At 37.0% G+C, this 22,830-nt stretch overlaps 1 protein-coding gene across 3 annotated transcripts in view; it reads left to right on the top strand.

Annotated features, from left to right (window-relative positions):
- The window catches only part of DYM (dymeclin), a 389,485-nt gene that overhangs the window by 46,130 nt on the left and 320,525 nt on the right, over window positions 1-22,830 (top strand). For all 3 annotated transcript variants that reach the window (XM_063076501.1, XM_063076499.1, XM_063076500.1), the window contains exons 3-5: window positions 9,611-9,663; window positions 15,104-15,197; window positions 16,334-16,467. In XM_063076501.1, the coding sequence (XP_062932571.1) occupies window positions 9,611-9,663; window positions 15,104-15,197; window positions 16,334-16,467 (281 nt within the window). The remainder of the gene's footprint in view (window positions 1-9,610; window positions 9,664-15,103; window positions 15,198-16,333; window positions 16,468-22,830) is intronic.

Here is a 22,830-nt window from a genome sequence, read left to right as displayed (position 1 = left end):
GAAGTCAGGACAGGCTGGTAAATTACTTGTGAGTGTATAAAGGGATAAATATGTGCAGATTTGAAAGCTTAATACTTGTGGTTTTGTTTTTGTTGTTGGAGGAGGATTAGAGAACTCTCATTTATTGAGCTATGTGCTGTACAATTTCCACACATTGCCTTATAATCCTCACAACTATCCTGTGAGATGGTGTCTTCCTTACATCCATTTTACAGATGAAACAGACTCACAAATTAAATAACATTGCTAGGTCCTAGAGCTAGGGCTGGGGTCTGGAGCTCACAGACCCCTTGAGCCCATTCACAAACCCTTCACACGCTGGTCTATGAGCTGGACGAATAATGCCAACTTTCTCTAATTCCAATATAGTGACACTTATTTCTGCATGTCCTCCCAGTAGGCGATACTGTTTTGCATTAACTACACGTCTAGGTTTGGGTAACACCTGTGGGTCATGTTTAGCATATCCTCGTAACACAGGCTTTACTGTCCATATCCGCAGCTGAAAACTCTCCAACTGTGTTTTACAGGTGCAAACCATAAAGTACATCCATACCCAAGATGTATTCAGCTACAGGGGATATATGTACAGTATATGCACGAGGGGATAATCTTCCTATGCCTAATGGCAATGATACAACTTTGACCTCAACAGTATGTCATCCATAGCCATCTATACGAACTGTGGCCCCTGGAAACTTATCTGGATTGCCATATAGCAGGCTACATTCTGCTCTTGTATCCACCAATCGCAAAACACGCTGCACATTTGTCCTCGACCAATGTATTGCCAATTCAACATGAGGCCTCTGGTCCTCGCCTGCCCCCAAAAGACGAGTATCTTGGCCTGCTCCCTGTTCAAAATTGAACATGTCATCTGCCTCTTTGGGAGCAACGAAAAAGTCTTTCAAATCCACTGAGCATACCTTGCTACCTACCTGTTTCCAGATGTTTACTGAAACGCTGTTCAGGGCGCAGTTGCTGCCACAAGGCAAACAGAACCACATTTGGTTGCCAGTCAGTTTTCTTACTTTCTACCCCTACTGCAAGCAAGTCAAGCCACGTCTGCTTACAGCTAGTTGCTTGGTCCCTTTGGGATAAAATCCCGAGCATTTCTTGGGGTTTGGTCTTAGGCCACCTTTCGGACCCCTTTTGCTTGTCTGCTATCCTCTACTTCACCCAAGCTCGCTATCATGGTCGTTACTTCATGTATAGGACGACCAATGTATGGGGCCAGTATGGCCATCAGTGACCCAAAGGATGTTGAACAGGGCATTTTGCAGCACTATGTCTCTCATGCTGCCTGTAAAATTTTCATCGTCCGGGCCACATTAAACATGGTGTTCACATTAAACATGGACTGCCACATCCCCAGCTGTCAAATTATTTGGACCAGCTCAGCATATGTTTGCCATTTACTAACAATCTTGGGCAGTTCTCCAGCATTTGCCCACATGGTTCGGGCAGCTGGATTCACCCAGTCCATCAGGGAGTGATTACCTCGCCCGTACCTTGTGCATATCTGCGGCTATTTTGCAGCCACTGCCTCAGGGACAGGTGTATGGTAATGGAGGCCAACTTCTCCATCTCCTCACCAGAGCACATCACACTATCCACCCCTAGGTCCCATTACCACAACAGCCAAGCAGTCAGGGTCTCCCCCGTTTCTGCCTGAACTGTCTCCCCAAGTCAACCAGTTCAACCTGGGTATACGCGACATATATGGTAAACTGGGTCACCTGTGGATTCCCCACTGGTTGTCCACCCGGTCCCATAGGCTGCTCGCATTTCACTTTCTGATGCACGACAGGTCGTGCCTGGAGATGCACGGTCTCCCCCAACTCACCACTGGGTTGGTCGTGTTCCCTGGTGTGAGAGGCTGGAGTGGCCAGTTGTTGCACGTCATCCTCCAGGATAATTGTCCATGCTTCTAACAACTCTGCTTTCTTCTTCAGCTCTCAATCAATTTGTAGCATAGTGAGCAGTAGCCAGGCTCTGGTCAGCAGAAAAGTGGCCACCGGGCACCACACACTCAAAGACAGCCTCATTTCCTCCCCCTCCCAAGGGGCTCTCCACTGTAGTGCCTGGTCTGTGCTGCCTTGCATCACAGTGAGCAGCAACCAGATCCCGGTTAACAGGAAAGTGGCCGTAAGGCACAGCACATTCAAAAGTAGCCATATTTACTCCTTCTTCCAAGGGCTTTTTGGCTCCTGTACCTGCTCAGAATCCTGCTCTGACTACGCCAGTTGTAGAGCTTGGGCTAGGGTCTGGAGCTCACAAAACCCTCAAGCCCGTTCACAAGCTCTTCACATGCAGGTCTATGAGCTAGATAACTGGCAAAAAGGTCCTTGGAGCCTTGGTTGAAGAAAGAATTGTCTTTATTCAACACACATGTCTAAGAGTTAGGCAGTACAAAGAGAAACTCAGAAACTCAACTGCTACCAGCAAAGTCCAAAGAAAAACTGAGCAGCTGCCAGCAAAGTAAACTGTTTTTAGACATGAGCTCTCTGCTGGCCAGCACTGCTTCACAAACTGAAGAACACACAATAGTAACAAACTAAAAAGATACATGGGGGCACATGTGCACTAACTCCACCCACACACAACTTGTTTACAAGAAATGTGCTGCACCACTCCCAACTGGACCTCAGTGCAGGGGGCCTGACAAAACTGTTCTATTTTACCCACAAGTATGCATGAGTTTTGTTGATTGATGGTAGTGGTTAAATTGAGAGGTAGTCTAGTTGGTGTAAAGGTTTAAGAACTTCTCTATAGTTGTGAAAATCTTATCAACTTTCTTGCTGAATTACCTTCAGGTGCCCAGTGAAGGTTCTTGTTGGGAAAATAGAATAGTTTAATCAGGGACCCTCACCTTGGGTCCGGTTATGGGGGTGGTGTAAGCAAATTGTGTGAGTGGAGTTAGTGCGCATGTGCAGTGCTGTGGTTTGGCTGGCATCTAGTGCCTCAGCCATGCTCTGGAACCTGTGGCTCCAAGGACCCTTTTGGCCGGTTTTCTAGCTCAGAGACCTGCGTGTGGGGTCTGAGGATGCAACCTGGTGTGTGAGGGGTCTGGTGACCCCGCCTGGTATGTGAGGGGTCTAGGGACACAGCCTGGTGTGTGAAGGGTTTGTCACCCAGTCTGTGAATGGGCTTGAGGGATCTGTGAGCTCCAGACATTAGCCCTAGCTTGACAATTGGCCTGTAGTTGGTGCAGGATTACGAGCAAGTAAAATAGCTCAACAATTGGCTACGTTAGCAGGATGCCGACATTAGCCTTAGCGCTACAGTTCTTAAAACTATGGAAAAATCCCTACACCTGTTTGAGATTTTCCGTGCGCGCGTGTGTGTGTGTGTGTGTGTGTGTGTGTGTGTTTCTTTGGTATAGCGCTCCAGTTCCTTTTGTTTCATTGTTCATTGGGATGTCACCAGCAAAACTGAGGTCCCTGTTCTGTGACCCATCTGTTTATGTTTCAGCCAGAATGATAGTGTGGCATAGCTCTGATTTGCTAACACATAAGGATTGCTTCAGATAGAGCCCCATTTGGTCATTGGATCAATATGGTGGTTTATCTAGAGTTTAGTTTGGTCAGTAAACATTTGACTAAGAGATTACTAATTTTAACTATCCCTAATCTCCCATTATTGACAGTTTTAAAATTGACCCTGGAGGTATGGAGTTTATATATACAGTTAGTTTGAAGTACTCTGGTGTGGTACTAATTTATGTAATCTTAATTAGTATGAATATTTGACTACTGCTTTTTTGCCCCCCCCCCCCTTTTTTTTTGCATGTTTTCAGTGCCACAGATCTGCCTTTAGAAACTGCATTCAGTTTCTAATTGTAATTGTCTTGGAAACATTGGCATATTTTCGAAGTACCATTTACTTTTATTTACTGCAAATGGTGATTTGTTAGTTGCCTGCTGCCAGAATATCTGAGCTCATTTGTTTAACTAAAGCAGTACTGTGCATAGATCCCTATAACAGGCACTAACAGTTACCAACTGCCCCAGTTGCTTACCACCTCATTATAGCTCTAAATCAAGCAAATGGGAAAGCAGATTATTCTTAAAATGTTCCAAGATGTTTAGAAAATTGGAGGATGGAGGGATGAGAGGAAAGGAATTCTATTATAACAATCAGTGTGTTGCTTTTGGCAGGGGTGTGCCTGGCTGATTTCCTTTGTAGCAATAAGTAACACTTCGGAGTGCAGAAATTGCAGGCATACTGCTGCAAACAGTTCTATGACTTTTATTTAATAGATATTTATCAAGTGTTTTTCCTCTGGCGGCATGGTGGGGGATGCATGAGTGAATGAGACATTTTCCCTGTTCTCATGGAGTTTATAATCTGGGCACTGAACATGCTTCTACCCGGAGGTGGTGATTGTTGAGGAGGTTGTTGCAGTGTTGCTGTTTCAGATCATGCCCATGTGTAGAGGACCCAGGTCTGGAGTGGGGGTCTAATCACAGAATGGCAGGTGCTGGCTGGTGGTGGTGGTGATTGTTGAGGAGGTGGTTGCAGTGTTGCTGTTTCAGATCATGCCCATGTGTAGAGGACCCAGGCCTGGAGTGGGGGTCTAATCACAGAATGGCAGGTGCTGGCTGGCTCACCACAAGGGGAGCTTTCCAAGCAAGATGGGATGATTTTAACAAAGAAGTCAGACTGCATCAAAGAGATGTGTTCTTTCACATTTGGAAGCAAATAAATGTCTTTTAATAAAAATTTAATCTTGGGGAACAGACCTTGCCTTGAGGGTTGGAGAGTAGGAAGTGTTTCTTAAGGAGCAAGGGAAAATAATTTTGTTCTCTGGTAATGAGGTGTGTGACAGTGGCATCTATTCATTCAATACATTTTTATTCAGTGCCTGCTTTGTACCAGGCTGAGAATACTGTGATGAATGAGGAGCCCACAATGTAGTAGGGGCCACAGACAAGTAATTGGGCAATCTTACTGCCGTGAGCTCAGTTTTATTATTGGGTGCTTTTGGGGCAGAGAATGGGCTTTTCACCTGATCTTAAGGGATCAAGGAAGGTTTCCTGGAAGAAATGATGTCCAAATCAACCTCACTAATATATTTTGGAATTAATACCTTTTCAGTTTAATACTGTATTAAAAATGAATCAGAGCCCTGTTTTGTTTTTGCTTTGGGATACCCAGTACCTTTCTATTGAGAGAAAGCTGAGAGGCTGAACTCCATACTCCTGCCATCTGGTAAACTTCTCTAGCTTAGGAGTTTGACATTCCCCTGTGTTGATTCACCTCCAGTTCCCAGAACATGCCAGGCTCTTGGTGGCTGCCATGCCTCTGCAAATGCTGTTCCCTTTTGTCTGCCTGCCTGACTTTGCTTGCTCCTTCAGGACAGAATGGTTACTTCCTCCAAGATCTTTCCCTGATTCCTCCTGGGGTAGGTTGAATGCACATACTAGGAGCTCACAAACAGGGCTGGTCTTGATCTTTGTACTTACCCTGCACCAAATAGTCTGACTGCTTCTTCATTCCTCCGTGTGGCCTGGAGGCAGGGACAGCATCTTTCACAGAGCTTAACATGTCCTAGGGAGCCACGCAATGTTTGCTGAATGAACAAATTTAGTAGCTTTTGAAGGTTGTAGCCACGTGTATGTAATTGAAGCTCTTGATTCTAGCCAGTTTTAAAAGAGAGTGTCATTGAAGAAAGCAGAAGCACTATCAAAACAGATTTTATGCAAGAGTCTAGTTATTAACCTATAAAGCTCTTTACAATCTTTTGCATTTTATACCTTACTTTTTACTTTTTGTCTGAGTAACCAATAAACTGAGTAATTCATAGTTCCCACTTCTTGCCAACTACTAATGTGTATCATTAAATCTGACCACAGTGATTTATTAATCAGAAGTCTGTTGGTTATTAACAAAAATCAATTTGACTTAGCATATGCCAGAAAGAGGGGAATATGTGATGAAGAGACATGGGTGTCTCGTAGAATCCAAGATCAGGAACACAACTGGGCTTCAAGGAGAACTGGTCCCAAGAATTGGAATGCCAGCAGGAATTCTGAGAGTCCTTTCTGTTTATGTCTGCTTCTCTCTGCAAGGCTCTTTTTATTTGTCTTTCATACTAATTGCTTTCTCTGCTTCTTGGTGGATCTCTCTGGATGGCCTCCCATATCCCTCAGCTTTGCAGCCAAGTTTCAGCCATATGGAAAGCCTGTCTATCCATCTCAATTCCACATTCATCAAGACTTTGGCTTGGCTTAGGTTAGATCTCTGTCCCTAATCCAGTCAGCTGTGGCCATGCTGCACAAAACTGCCTGCCTCTGATCATCTCTGAAAAGTAGGCGGGAAGGTAGAAAAAAGGGTGGGGAGATGACAGGCAGGTGAAAGACATTGTGTGGCTGGCAGACCCTCTAAAAATATCTAATATAGTGATAAATACTAGACTCGTAAACTACTTTACCATAGGATCATTTCTAGGTTATCTTATTCAAAAAAAATTGGTCTTAGATAAAACTTAAGGATTTAACTTTGAAAAAATTATATTTATCTTTTAAAGTACGAATATAATTTGAGATTCTTAAGGTAATGGCATATTCACTTAAGTAGTTCTTGGTTTTAGCTTTATGTGTATATATAATATTTCTTATAAACGATATCATCTTCGGTTGCTGGGAGGCAGGTTCTAGCAGCTCTGTCCAATGGCAATATAAAGTAAGCCACATAGGTAATTTAAAGTTTTCTAGTAGCCACATTGAAAAAGTAAAATGAAACTGGTGATATTAATTTTAATGTATTTTATTTAACCCAATATATCCCAAATATTATAATTTTATGAATATAATGACAAATTTGATGAATTAATGATGAAGTATTTGTCCATTCTTTTTAAATCTTTGAAATCTGGTATGTAATTTTACATTCTAGCACATCTCAATTTGGACTAGCCACATTTCAAGTGGTGAGTAACAATATGTGGCTAGTGTTTACCTACCATATTGGACAGTTCAAGGACTGTCTAAAAGCCATCAGTTTTCTTCTACAGTTTTTCTAAAATTTGCTTGTCAAAATCCTTATTAATGCTTCTGGATCACTCCTTCTAAAAGTGCACTTTATCAGCAGAAGCAGAGAACCCTGGGGAGTAGGGGTTTTTAAACCAGCCACACGAGAGTTGCTTATTGGGAGGATTTGCTGTGCTGTGTGGACTGGCAGAAAAGAACACATAATTTTTAACCAGGTCACCAGGCTCTAAAGCTGGTTCTTATTCTTTTTATTTATTTGACAAGTAATGGGATCGCAACCCTCAGCACGGTGTCGTCCACACCACGCTCTGGCAGTGAGTGCACTGGCCATCCCTATATAGGATCCCAACCTGCGGCCTTGGCGCTACCAGCACCGCACTCTCCCAAGTGAGCCACGGGGTTGGCCCTAAAGCTGGTTCTTATTCTTTCCAGACTTCTGATTCCTGGAGTGTTAAACTCCTAGGAAGCCTCATTCTGCCTATCTAACAATAGGATTTTTTAAATGGTCCTGCTCATTAGAAGAGGTTTTTGTGGGATTTAAATGCATTACTAAATTTGAAGTGCTTTGAAAGGTAAAGGATTATGCAAATGTAAGGCATTATTTTAATTTATGAAGTAGGGGAAAAAACACTACGTTTTGGAATCAATAGTAGCTGTCATTTATTGAGGGCTTGCTTTGTGCCAGGCACTGTTCTAAGTGCTTTTACACAAATAACTCAATCATAACAGCAGGACTATTATGGTACTTTTATTATTTCTAAAGAGTTTGGAAACTACTCCAAGGTCACATATCTAGTAAGTAGTTGAGGGGAGTTGGAATGCACATTTTAAAAACGTTCTGGTGAAATATACACAACATAAAATTTGCCATTGTAACCATTTTTAAGTGTACGGTTCTGTGGCATTACATACATTCATGTAGTTTTCCAACTATCACCACTATCCATCTTCAGAATTTTTTCATCTTCCTTTACTGAAACTCTTCCCCTTTATACATTAACTTCCCCTTCCCCCCTCCCTAGCCCCTGGCATCCACCAGTCTGCTTTCTATCTCTATGAATTTGACTGTTCTAGGGACCTGATGTAAGAGGAATCATACGGTGTTTTTTTTTTTTGGTGGCTGGTTTATTTCACTTCGCTTATATAATGTCTTTAAGGTTCAACCATGTTGTAGCATGTGTCAAAATTTCCTTCTTTTTTAAGACTAAATGATATTATTCTGTTGCATGTATGTACCACTTTTTGTTTATTGATCCATCTGTGGCTGGACACTTGGATTACTTCTACCTTTTGGCTATTGTCAATAGTGCTGCTATGAACATGAGTGTGCAAATATCTCTTAAAGACCCTGCTTTCAGTTCTTTAGGGTATATACCCAGAAGTGGAATAGCTGGATCATATGGTAATTCTATGTTTAATTTTTTGAGGAACCACTGTATTTTTTTCCATAGTGGCTGCATCATTTTACATGCCCATCAGCGATGCAAAACTATAGCAATTTTTTCACATCCTTGCCAACACTTTTCCATATTTTTTTTTTTTAAACATCAGCCATCTTAATGGGTGTGAAGTGGTATCTCATTGTGGTTTTAATTTGCATTTCCCTAGTGACTAGTGATGTTGAGCATCTTTTCATCTTATCGGCCATTTGTATATCCTCTTAGAGAAATGGCTATTCAAGTCTTTTGCCCATTTTTTAATGGAGTTGTTTGGTTTTTTTGTTGTTGTTATTGAGTTGCAGGAGTTTAAAAAATATATTCTAGGTATCAATTCCTTATCAGATAAATGATTTGTAAATATTTTCTTCCATTCCATGGGATGGCTTTTCACTTTGTTGTTAGTACTTTGATGCAAAGAAGTTTTTAATTTTGATAAAGCTCAGTTTATTTATTTTTTATTTTGATGACTGTGCATTTGGTGTCATATCGAAAAAATAATTGTCAAGTCTAATGTCAAGAAGGATGTTTTCTTCTAAGAGTTTTATTTCTGCCTCTGTCTGTGCCTCCTGTGTCGATTTGCATCTGTCTCTGTACATTTTTATCTGTCTTTTGTGTCTGTCTCTGTCTTTCTATATATTGTAAACCACTGAAGCTTATAAACGCATTGTCTTTATTTTCTTGCCTTGTTTCTTCCTTTTTCTTTTTTGTAATTGGACTATTTGAAAGTATTGCAGACATATGACACTGCATGCACCTCCTAAAAATAATGACATTTTTCTTCTGTTTTTAAGGGAAAGTGTGAATAATGATGTTTTCTAAATAATTACAGTCCTATTATCAGTACTGCTTTTAGAATTGGGCATGGGCCCCTGCCTTGTGATTTCTACTTTGGAGTGCCTTTCTTAAAATTTTCTAGGTCTCCTCCCCATCCCAATGCCTGAAAGGCAGGGTACCCCATGGTCTTCTCTTTTAGAAATCTCATATTAGGAATTATAGTAAGTTTCCTAATTTATTGAAAATTGAAGCTTAGCTTTATGTGCTGATTTTATTGTTCACTACTGTGTACCATATTTTTCTTATAAATTATTTTTCTCTTATTTTTATATATTCTTTTAACTGGTTAGTGTGTATATATTTAGTATTTTATTAATTACCTTTCTTCTTCTGTCTTTCCAGTACTGAGTTGAAACTCTTGGAGGAGGCAACCATTTCAGTCTGCAGGTCTTTAGGTAAGGGGGAAGTGTGGGGGGGGGGGGCATTTTTTTCAAATTTTCTGTTATAAATTTTGATAGTATAACGTGAATTGATGAAGTGATGTATTCTTCTTGATGGTGATGGTAACAAAAGTAATAACAATTATTTTTATTCATGGTGCTCCCTGATGCTACCAGAAGATACCATTCAGTCAGTAGTAATAAGACACATAGTTGCCTATATTTGCAGTAGTGGTAATGGACTCTCCTAAGCCATAGATACTCTTTCAGCTTGTTCTTGTGAATTTTGAAATATTAAGAAAAATAAAAATATTAAGTTAGTTTTATAGTTGCATGGATAGTTCATGTAGAATATAGGACCCTTTGTCCTGTGATTTGCCAACTTCCCTGACTATATGTGTGCTGTTGTTGGCTATGTTAACTAGAATAATTATTACTAATTAAAATGCATTGTGAATATACAAAGGTATTTCAAAAAGTCATGGAAAAATAGAATTAAAATATGTATGAATCTTACGATTAACTTTCTGAAGTACCCTTGTATATTGAGGCTTCTCTGTAACAACTTGATGTTTGAGAAAGAGCATGGGATCTGGAATTGTTTTATGATTTTAATTTCAGTTCTGCTACTTATTAGCTTAGCTTTACTTTCCATCTAAATTGAGACTAAGAACAACTATTTTATAGGATTTCTGGAAGGAAAAAAATTAGATGACATGAAATATCTAGTATAATGTGTAGTATCTGGTCATCATTCACCATTTATATCAACAGATATTACATTTTTCAGGCCTTGTTTCCAAATGCTTTACTTTCAAGTTGGTAGCAATTGGAAAGAAATGTATATGCTTTTAAAAATGCAGATAATTGTACTTATATTGCATTGTTGCTTTGAAAATTAGAAATAATGTGTCCGTATACAGGAGCTTAATAAATGATAACAATATTCTATTTTTAAATCAAGCTATATGGATAAACTCCACATAAGCTATATGGGTGACTCCCATATAAGTTATTTTGCTAGAAACAGTCTTTGATGAAATACTTTTGTTTTTAAAAACAAATTATGTTGGTAGTGATAGAGGTGTTATTGTAGTAGTTGGCTTGAATTATAACCATAGATTGGAGAATTTTGTGCTAAATAGAGCTGGCTTTCAAAAACCATGTGGCAGGGGGCGGGAGGGAGGGAAAAAAAAAAAAAAAACCATGTGGCAGTTTAATACTGAAAGTTAAATAGTTTTACATAACAGTGACGTTAATGCAGCTATTGTGATGATGGCTTTTAAGGTGACCTTGGGTTGTTATAAAAATTACATTTTAAAAATTGAAAGTAATATTTACTAATTATATATAATATGGAAAGCATACTAACATGAAAAAAGGCAGTACTTGCTCATAATTCTATCACCCTGACATAGTCATTGTTAATATTTTTGTGTATTGTCTTCTATTTATTCCATGGGTATACACTTACATATATATCATCCACCATACACACACACAAATTATTTTAATCTATGTTTTTCACTTGACATTATATTAGGAGTGTGTTATTATATATTTAAAAAATACTTTTGGCAACAGCAAAAAAGATACACGTTTATTGCCAAAAATTCCAACAATACAGTGGTTGGACTAAAATAAAAATTGTCCTGTGTTGAATAACACAGAAATTACCAAAGCTAGTCTTGCGTGACAAAATTCTTTCCAGAGCATTCTATGTATAATGATTTATATGCACAATTTTATATAAATGGTATTATTTCCATGTTATTTTTTTGGTAGTATGTCAAGAACTTTTTTTCATGTTAATAAATATAAATGTATGTCAACTTTAAGGGCTACAAGGATGTGCTTAGTTTCCTTTTTAAAAAAAAATTTTTTTTCAAGCACCTATGTACTGACAACAGTTCTCTTTTTTTTTTGTTTGAAAATGCCTTTATTTTTTCTTCACTTTTCAAGGATATGTTTGCTGGGTGTAGAATTCTAGGTTAATTAATTTGTTTTCTGTGTTTTATTTTTTAAAAAATTTTACTTTTTGGCGGCTGGCCAGTATGGGGATCCGAACCCTTGACCTTGGTATTTATTATAACACTGTGCTCTAACCAATTTCTTTTCCATACTTTAAAGGTGTCATTCCATTAGTTTCTGGTTTCTCTTGTTTTTGTTAAGAGGAAAACTGTCAATCTTATTGTTGCTTATTTGAAAATAATAGGTTTTTTTTCTTCTGGCAGCTTTTAAGTTTTTCTCTTTGTCCTTTGGTTTTCAGCAGTTATAGAATGACGTGCTGAGGAGAGGTTTTCTTTATTTTTTGCTGCTTGAGGTTTATAGAGCTTCTTAAATCTGTGGGTTGATGATGTCTTTGATCAGTATTGGAAAATGTTCAGCCAGTTTCTGTTTATGTATTATTTCTGTCCTATTCTGTATCTCCTTTCCTTCTGAGACTTCTGTTATACTTCTGTTAAATGTTTTCATTGTGTCACATATCCCTTTTAGGTTCTTTTTTTTGTGTTTTATGTTCTTTTTCTCTCTGACCTTCAATAGGATATTTTCTATTAACCTATCTTTAGTTTATTAAATGCTTTCTTCTTGTGTGTCTCATCTGCTATTAAATCTATCTATTGAGATTTTTAAAACAAACTTTTAATTTTAGAATAGCTGTAGATTTACAGAAAAGTTGCAAAACTGGTATAGAGAGATCCTGTATACCCCTCACCCACCTGTTTCCCCTGTTGTGAACATCTTTCTTTAGTATGGTACGTTTGTCACAACTAAGGAATCAACATTAGTATTAACTATTAACCAAACTGCACACTTTATCCAATTCACTAGTTTTCTTCTAATGTCCCTTTTCTGTTCCAGGATCCTGCTCAGGATACCACATGACATTTAGTTGTCATGTCTCCTTAGCCTTCTCTGATCTGTAAGAGTTTCTCAGAATTTCTTCATTTTTGATGATTTTTAGAGTTTTGAGGGGTACTGGTAGGGTAATGTCCAGAATATCCCTCAATTTGAGTTTGTCTGATATTTTTCTCATGGTTAGACTGGGTTATGGGTTTGTGGGAGGAAATCACACTCTAATCAGCTGAGCTAACCTGCCAGCCCTATTTTTTTATTTTTTTATTTTTATTATTTTTGATTTTTTGGTGACTGGCTGATACGGGGATCCAAATCCTTGACCTTGGTGTTACCAACACTACACTATAATGACTGTTTTGTTTTTTAAATAGCTAACCATTTATAAATTCAAACGATTACTTATAATGTCACTTAGTAATAAAGGGGCTGTCGAATGAACAGATTTTGAAGTTGAGTCTGAATGATGGTTTTAGTCGTATCAGCCTCAGCTTAATTTGTTTTAGTGTTTTGATTTGGTTTATAATAGCTAGGTAATATTAAGTCCTACAGAGATGCGCTTGTAAACGTTAACTGTTTACTTTTTTTTATGACAGTTTATCCTGAAATCTCAGGGTATTTCATTAAACTAAAATCAAAGCTTGAAAGAGGATTACAAAATTTCGGTTTCAAAGTGAAACTCTCATGATATCTTATATCTAATCACATATCCTTGATTATGAACGCTGTACAAAAACTTCCCTCACAGAAATGTTTCACCTTGCTACAGTGGTGTTCTCTAACCAGCAGCGGTGGGCACCAGCTGGGAGACTGTTAGAGATGCAGAATCTCAGGTCATACTACACACATTTGGAATCAAAATTTGCAGTTTAATAAGAATGCCGTATGATTTAAATGTACATTAAGCTTTTAGATGCACTGTCAACCTCAGTATGTGTAGAGTTCACCTGGGATTCTGGACTTCCAACAAGCTCCCAGATAATGCTATTGCTGCTAGTCCCTGAACCACACTTGGATTAGCAAGGCGCTACAACATTTCATCAAAATGAGAACGTTAAGCAGTTATTTGCATTGACTCAAGCTGTGACAACGAATTTCCAGCAGGTAGAAGTTGAGTTATGCAGGTATGCTCTAATGGTGTACTTATTCCCATGTGTTTTTTAAAGTATATACAAGGATATTTTTAAAAGTTCATGGAAAGATTTGTATTACCTTTTAATTTTGTTTTTCCACGATCTTTTTGAAGTACCCTCGTATGTGTGGACCTGGATTTAAAAAAAAAAAAATTCTCGTGAACTCTGTCTTTCCAAATCTTTGACACAATTCAAGAAGTTCAAATATATGCATAATTCTGAGATCTGCATAAAAATGATTTCTACTGGCAGCACAGGTTCATGTGTTTGAGTGTTTGCATTTCTGGTTTTCAAAATAGTTAAAAATATACATCAAAAGAGAAACAAATATCTAGAACTCTGGAATCTCACATTTTGAAAACTGTTGATAAGGAGTAACAACTGCACTTGTCACTAACATGTTGATTTTGGGCCCAACACTACCTTTCTGAGCCTCTGTCATCTTTAGTGAAATTAAGTCTTCTGACTTAAGAGTCTCTCCCTTCTGGTAGATTTTTAACTTCTGTGCTTCTATGACTTGCTCTGTAACCTAATAGAACTTTATAGTTTCATTAAGCCCAATTCCTTGGTTATAGAGGTTGGTGTAACAGCAGTCTAGAACCAAGGATTTAAGCCAGTAGATAAGCATGTGTCTGTCCTTAAGCAAGTAACAATCCACAGGTGAGGATCTGTAAAGTGGAAGTAATATTGGTGCTTATCCTGTGGGGTTGTTGTGAGCATTAGATAAGATAATACATGTAAAGCACTTAGTATATATTGTTCAATATATGTTAGCTGTTTCTTTTACAGATGAGAAGACTGAGGTTGGAGAAGTAAAGTGATTTGTCTGAGGTTTGATATCTAGTTATTTATAGACCTGGATCTAGAAACCAGGTCTTCTATTCCCAGTATAGTATTCTCTCAATTCTTTAGGCTGGCTTTGCTGAAATGCCCATCTTTTAAACTTAAAAAAATTTTTTAAACAAATTCTTTAAAATTTTATCTTATCAAATAGTTCCCCCTTTAGCCACATTGCTTTGTTTGTGTATTTTTATTTTTCATTAGAATGATTTGTGATGATCTGAATAGAGTTTTGCTTTTATGATTTTTTACATTCTTATACTGGGCATATTGATATCAATTTTCCAGTTTTTTTGAATATCTGCTTTTCTAAAGAGAAAGATATATATGTGTAAATTGAATATATCTATTAGTTTTTTACAACTTTTTAAGAATAATCTGCGATGAGATGGCTACTTTCTTCTATTGTTTCTATCATTTTCATTTTGCAAATCATTTTTTGATGTTCACAATTAAGAGATAAGAATAGCAGTTTCTCTCATTGCTTATTTCCCTAATTCTGTGTGAAATTGGCAATAAGGTTGGTCGATGAGCAATTTCAATTTGACATTTGGTTTTAGAAATGTTATGATATGCTTATTTTGGTTTCAGTTCTTAACTTTTTAAAACCTTTTCTTCTCTTGCAGTTGAAAACAATCCTCGAACAGGAAATCTTGGTGCACTAATTAAGGTCTTCCTTTCTAGAACCAAAGAACTAAAACTTTCAGCAGAATGTCAGAAGTAAGCTGGCTGATTAAATCATTTTTGCTTTATGTGTAACAATATGAATATTATTTCTTATTTATTGGTGGAAATAGACTGTGGTGTTTTGAAAACCCTTGTAAAGGAATTATTCTCATTATTAAGGGAAAAAGGTAAAAGAGAGAGGTTTTAGTTTAGTGTCTAAGTCATTGGGGTGAGATTATAAATTCCAGAATCTGTTTGATTTCAGCATTTTAGATAATCTTTAGAAATATATTAAGAAGACTAATAGTGATGTAATTATCACTAAAAAAAAGTAATTTCTCCCATTATAACTGCTGATATATGTAGTTGAAATAATGACTTTGTTGGGGTATCATTTCATTCCATATCCGTTGCCTTTATTTTTATTTATTTATTTATTTTTATTGAAACATAATTGATAATATATATTCATGGTGTACAGAGTTGATTATTAATACTGTGTGATGATCAAATCAGGATAATTAGCATATTCATCATTACAGTATATAATCATTCTTTATGTCCATTAGCCAATTTCTTGCTTCCCCCTTTATTTCCTTTATTTTCTTCATATTACATTCAATGGAAGGGTTAACCTTTTATGCATTCAAGCATTTTTTAAAACCATTTTTTGGATGGCAGTCTTTTAAAAGATTATTCATTGTCTTGCTTCTAAACAAATTATACTGAATCCAGTTAAAATTTTTCTTGCTAGTTCATGGTCATCAACAATAAATAGCAAGTACTGTGCTGATGGTAATGCCTCATTTAAAATTTTGATTACATATTTGTATATATTTTCTTTGTCTTAGCATATTTTTGGATTTTTCAGCTTTCTTTTAATTGCCTTTATGTGGGACAACTATAGAGTTAAGAATGAAGAGCAGTCATGTCTACAGGCATCAATAAGTATTTTTATTAAGTCGACTCACTAAGTAGAATACACAAAGTGAAATATGAAGTAAGATGTAATAGATATCACTGGTCCAATGGAATCATGAGCCATTGAAAGATATGGACATTGTTCTAATATTACAAATAGGATGGGCAAAATGGTTGACAAATCATGAAGTAATCATGGTCTAGAAATAGACTTATTGCGCTTGTGGTTAAGTATTGATTCTTGTGTGATTTTGGTTTTTTCTCTCTAGCCACATCTTTATTTGGCAGACTCACAATGCTTTGTTTATTATTTGCTGTTTGCTGAAAGTGTTCATCTGTGAGATGTCAGAAGAGGAGTTACAACTTCATTTTACTTATGAAGAAAAATCTCCTGGCAGTTACTGTAAGTATTGCCTTTGTAGATGTTCTGAGTATAGCATGTGTAACATATAAGGATAAATTTGAGGAATAAAAGTATAATTTTTTTTTCTTTTTTTTTTTTTCTTTTTTTGGCACCTGGCCAGTAAGGGGATCTGAACCCTTGACCTTGGTGTTATCAACACCGTGCTCTCTTCAATGAGCTAACCAGCCAGTCCTTAAAAGTGTAGTTTTTAGAACGCTAGTTTTCCTCTTACAATTTTCATTTTTAAGTGACCTGACACTGTTACTTTCTTTTCCTGTATTAATTTAAATGAGCCAAGACTCTCAAAGTTTTTTTTTTCTCGTTTTTAATAATAAAGCCAGTAGGATCAAGGGTTTTTACTTATTTTGACTTCCATGCATGTGGAAGAAGGAAGTAAAATAAAAATACAACATTCCTTTCAAAAACATGTGTCAATTTTAAATTGACAGTGTAGTACATTATTAAGGGAGACTGCTAATCAGAATTACAGATTTTACGTTTGTGGGGAAAATAGAATAATGTAGTCAGGCTCCTTGACTCAGGTTCCTTTAGGGGTGGTGCAGCACATTTCTTGTAAACAAGTTGTGTGTGGGTGGAGTTAGTGTCATGTGCGCCAGTGTATCTTTTTAGTTTTGTTGCTATTGTGTGCTCTTCAGTTTGTGAAGCAGAAGCTGGCCTGTAGAGCTTGCATCTAAAAATAGAACATGTTTACTTTGCTGGCAGCTGCTCAGTTTTTCTTTGGACTTTGCCAGTAGCAGTTGAGTTTCTGAGTTTCTCTTTGTACTGCCTAGCTTTTAGATGTGTGTGTGCTGAATAAAGACTATTATCTCTTCAACCAAGGGTCAAAGGACTTTTTTCCTGTTACCTAGCTTATAGACCTATGTATGAAGGGTTTGTGAACAGGCTCGAGGGGTCTGTGAGCTCCAGACCCTAGCCCTACCTCTACAATGTTAAAGGTTACTTTTTTATAGGACATAATGTCAATGTCTGAGTCTGGGTGTCTTTGGGACTGCTTTATCAGAAATAACATTTTCAAGGACAGTTTTATGATGCTGGTCTCATCTTTTTCTGAAGATACAGAGAAAGGTTACCTTTTTCTCCTGATATTGCTGAGATTTTATTTTTATTTTTATTTTTTTGCCAGGGCCTATAGTTTTCAATTTCAAATGCCGATGTTTCAGTTCTTAGTGTTGAAACTTGTAACCTGTAAAGTCAAAGAGTAAAATATGATTATTAACAAATGAAATACGGGGAATGCAGTGTTCTGCATTTACCCATTATGCTAACTTCCCTTTCTGAGGGCAGAGGCAGTGTCACTCTTCAGTTTTCTGAGTTTTGTTTTCAGAATACATCTTTGCTCTCATAAGATTGACAGGGATCTAATATTTGATTCAGGGTCAAATGTTGTCAATTCCTAGAGAGGAGTGGGTGTTGGAAGAACTTAGTAATGTTTATACTTTTAATTGTGGCCTGTGTGCTGTGTGGGTTTCATGCATGTATGTAGTTACACTTACTTTCATACACTTAGGAGTAATTCTTTCTCTACTGAGTGTTAATACCTGTTTTTAAATGTCAAAGTCAAACCTTGGCAAAGGGAAACAAACACATAAAGGATTTACTGCCCACCCAGGTCAAAATCACAATGTACTAATTTTTTGGTATATCCATGTCCACTTGTGAAACATTTCTTTAATTCTAGAATTTTTAAAAACAGTGTGTGGGAAGGTAGAAAATATTCTGTGGAAAGCTAACCTTTTATGCACTCAAGCACTTTTTTTTGTTTGTTTGTTTTGGCAGCTGGCCAGTAGGGGGATCTGAATGCAAGCACTTCTTAAAACACTTTTTCTTTTTTTAAAAAAAAAACAGGTGGCCAGTCCAGGGAACTGAACCCGTGACCTTGGTATTACAAGGCTGTGCTCTAACCAACTGAGCTAACTGGCCAGCCTTAAAACACTTTTTAAGTGGCAAAAATCTTACAGAAATTCTGGTTATTATCATTTAAATATACTAAGGGATTATGTTACATTTCAAACAAATGAAATCACACACTACAACAAAATACTAGTTTACTTCTAACTCAAGATAGTAGAATGACCACATGTACATTTAGCTCTTCTCTCTTCTGAGATCCACATACTATCAGACAACTTAGGACAGTCCTTTTTTTAGGCTCCTTATGGCTTCTTTAAAGATCACGAAACAGTTTTGGGGAAATAGAATATAAATTTCTGTTTTGCTGTAATCTTTTTCTCCATTCTCATTCTCAGTGTATTTCCATGTTAGAGAAGGGGACATCCTTCTTGACCCACACTTTGAAAATATGATTTTATAGTCTAATGACTTAACATCATTTCTATGTCTGACCTCCTTGATAGTCATTTTGTAGGTTCATGTCTAAGGAGGCTGTCTCCTTCCATTTCTATGAAGTAAAAATCTCACTAAGTGCTTCTGCAGGTTTGGAGGAAACTGAAAGGTGGCAAATATCATAGGGAAGGAAATCACTTTCCTTGTAGCAGTGCAATATACAAAGTCTGTGGGACATTTAGCTGGCAAGAGCTTTTCATTTTTTTGCTAAGAAGTTTGTAGATTGAATGGAATTCGCCTGAATTTACATATGTTCTCCCAAGTATGGGGGTAGATGAGCAAAGTCCAGTTTGTGTTTGAATGAGATATCAGCAATCTTCTGTTTTATGTTTTCTGCTTAATTTATGCAGAAAATTTTTCTTTTCCTCCAGTGATACTGACTAAATATGGGCTAAGTTTATGTGTCTTTATTTATCTTTATTTAAGTTTATTCCTTAACAGTCTGCTGAATTAAAAATGTCAAAATTAAGTTTGTTTCTTAAGTGCTCTAAAGTTTCCTTCCAAACAAATATGTAGTTGACTGGCTGCAGAGAAGCTAAATCATGATGTTCTACTCTTCTTTTAAAGCTATTATCCTTCATTTCAGAGATAAAATGTGATAACTTTAACTATGATTCTTTCATTGAATAAAATAAGCATATTAATATTAATTTTAGAAGTTTTATTTTTTGTTATCCCTTTTGTTCTACAAGACCTATTGATGGAAAATCATTCATTGTTTTGCCCAGTTTTGAGTTAGTATAAATTGCTACCTCATTAGCTTGGGGGGATGGGGGAAGGGGAGAGAGAGAGAGAGAGATGTGTAGATACTGTACTAAAATTCTCTTTGATGCTGTTAAAAAAATGTTAAAATTTCAAATAATATGCCATGTTATAATTTATGAAGTAATGAGTGAGTTCCTATAAAGAGTGAGTAAAATGACAGTGAGCATAGGTAATTTTTTTTTGTTTTAAGCCAAAGGCAGATATAGATAGGAGTGTGTATGTGTATATGTTTTGTATCTTTTCCCCCTTCCCATTTTATAACTGTGAGAGCCCCAGGTATTTGGGGGCTGCTGCATGTGTATTTTCCTTGGATGAAAATGCTTGCTTTGTCTGCTTCTCAGGGGAAGTGACTCTGTGGTTCCATTATAGAAAAAGTTTTTTTTTCTTTTTCTTTTGTTTTCTTTCTTTTTAGGTAAAATTTTCTTTTTTGCATTTTGTGCTGTCCTCTTCTAGCTGTACCTTTCAGATTCTGCTTGAAGGAAACAGGCAGCCACATTTTATAGAAGGTCTATCAGGCTACCTTGGAAAAGGGATATGAGGCATGGGAAGCAAACTGAACCCTCCATGTTTAGAGACTGAGCGTTTGTCATTTCACCAAAACTTATTTCAATAAACAAAAGGCATTTTTGGCTCCACATTTGATTATTGGTATTGAAAAAACTGGGATTTCTTCTTTTTCCCCCTTAACTGATCACAGGCAAAATACATTTCCTATCTTTCTCTCTCGCCCTTAAGAAGGAAAGGAACATAATAAAGTTAAGACGTTCTGTGAGTTACTTTTGAGTATGGCTAGATTTTCCGCTAGTCTTGATCCTCCTTCTGGATCAGCTGTTACATTCTCTAACATACCATGTAACTGTATGTGATGGTCACAGACTTAATCAAGGATTTTGAAAAAATTAACTATGTTGATGTATGAGAAATTCTGCAGAATTTTGGTGTCTTGAGTGTTAAGAACTTTGTTTATTCTAGGAGGGAATGTTTGTGAGAATTATGTAGAATTAAATTAATTCAATGTAACTATATCCAAACCACTCCATCATCTTTCACAATTATTGTTTATCATTCAGCATTGATTTTCAGGGCTTGTGCTTTATACATTGATTTTGAGTTTTAAGAGATGAATGTGTTTAATTTACTATTTTGATAATTAGCACAGTATTTTTATTTTAATATAAAATTATTTTTTATTACTTACCGTGAGTAAATTGATGCACTTGAGAGATATTCTGTATTTATTTTGAGGCCAAATATCCTCCCAGAATTGCCCTTGCACCCCCCGCTCTTATGTAAGCTTGAGAAGCATGGGGTTGTTTAATACATCCTAGGTAACGTGTAATGTAGGGACAGTGTAAAAGTGACACTTTTTCAACAATAGATCACATGATGAAGATGGTTATTACACTGAAAGAGCCATCTGTGTGGTCTGACGATTGGTGATTCTGTTCAGGTACTGACAGACCATCCCCTTCTTTTGTTTGTAGTTAGCAAATCAGGATTTTATACATGCTCTAAAATGTTGTTCTTTTCTTTTTTTTTCCCCCAGCTGGCTGGTATGGGGATCCGAACCCTTGACCTTGATGTTTCCAACATCATTCTGTAACCAAGTACACTAACTGGCCAGCCCTGTTCTTTTCATTTATAATTGAGCCTACTGTTTATCCACCAACTTAAGTCCAGTGAACATCTTTTTAAGATTAAAGACTTTTGGCATAGTATTTATTTTTATCTTAGTCTTACATGTTAGTTTGAGATTTCTACTTCTCACTGTTTAAACTCTTTTTATATTCTCTACCAATCTTTTTTTTTTACAGATTGTAAAAGTGCAATAAAATTAAATGATTACACAGATACTGCTGAATGGAACTTCACTAAGCAATAGCTGAAAACATCCATCTATCAGCTGACACATGAATATCTGAATTAGGTGTCTGAAAGACTGGTGGTAGATAATATACAGTAGTACAGGTTGTTTGAAGGTTGAATTTACAAAACTAGAGGATCATTTGCAAACAATTGAGCAAAGTGAATGGAGGCATCTTAGGCATGTTGGCTTATAATAGCATACAACATTTTTTTCCTTATTCCAATCCATTGTAATACTGCTGGGATCAGATGGATATTGCTGGCATTTTTAGTGAAGCAGTCTTTGGAAGAGTAATGTGACTATCAGTAAGCTCTCAGTTTGTAATCTAAATTTGTGAAGATTTTGTGTTTGAACATTTCCCAAAGGCTATGAATGATGTGGTAGCAGATTGTTAGAGAGAATTTGTATCATTATATGAAGATAGCTCTTTCCACTATTCCATGCCTTTAAGAATTAGTCAAAAGGGACAACACCTGCCCTAGGCAAAACTGTGAAGTACGACAAAATTGTTTTCATTTTCCTTTTGCCTTCAGTGTGAGTTTTCCTTTTCTCTTCTTGGTATTATGCCCCATTTTGCCAAGGCAATACTGATATTTATTTTATATAAATTCAATATTTTAAGGCCTTAGAGGTCTAAATCTGTTGTTTGTTTCTGCAAATTTCCTTATGTATTTGATGATGTTGATTATATTTATTTGGTTTAAATCTGAAGCCCCAAATAAGGGAGGGATTTGTATTTGCTTCTAAAGAGATCCGGGGGCTGTGTCACCTGATGCCACTTTAGCCCCCTTCAATGGTTCTTGACTTAATGTTTCAAGTTCAAGTACCCTTCCTGGCCACTGAGTCTCCCAATAGTAGGCTTCATTCATATTGGCATTTGTCCTCAGGACCACCCTGCCTTAGAGTTTGTTTACTGCTCAGTGTTTTACTCTGGATTCAGATCAGTGGTTGTTCTTTTTGGTTATGATGTTGGGGGTCGTCAGAGATTTCATTTACTCTCTGGAAGTCCATCAGTGCACTAAAAATTGTTATTTTAACCAAGAACTAGTTGTTTTGTACAAGTGGGCTCAATGGAGTAACTATTTCACCAGACTGCTGCCAGTGGAAGGCAATTATAGTTTCTTTACAAATTCATTGTTGTTTATTTTTTAAATAAGGGAAGAAGCCTTTGGAGATTGAGAGACTGAAGATAGACGTTGCAGAGGGGGAGGAAATGCTGAAAAGAGGTTACAAGGAAGTAGGAGGAGCTGGGATGAAGAGCACAGCAGGGAGTATAGGCTTGCTTTGAGAGAGACTACCTCTTGCGCCTGGTGGCTGCTCTGGGCACGGAGGGGAGGAAGGAGGCAGATCATCTGCCATGAGCTGGG

This window comes from Cynocephalus volans, chromosome 13 (assembly GCF_027409185.1).
Source record: "Cynocephalus volans isolate mCynVol1 chromosome 13, mCynVol1.pri, whole genome shotgun sequence".
Classification (NCBI taxonomy): Eukaryota; Metazoa; Chordata; class Mammalia; order Dermoptera; family Cynocephalidae; genus Cynocephalus; species Cynocephalus volans.
Note: the sequence above shows the minus strand (reverse complement) of the source record. Positions and strands in the feature narration are given on the sequence as shown.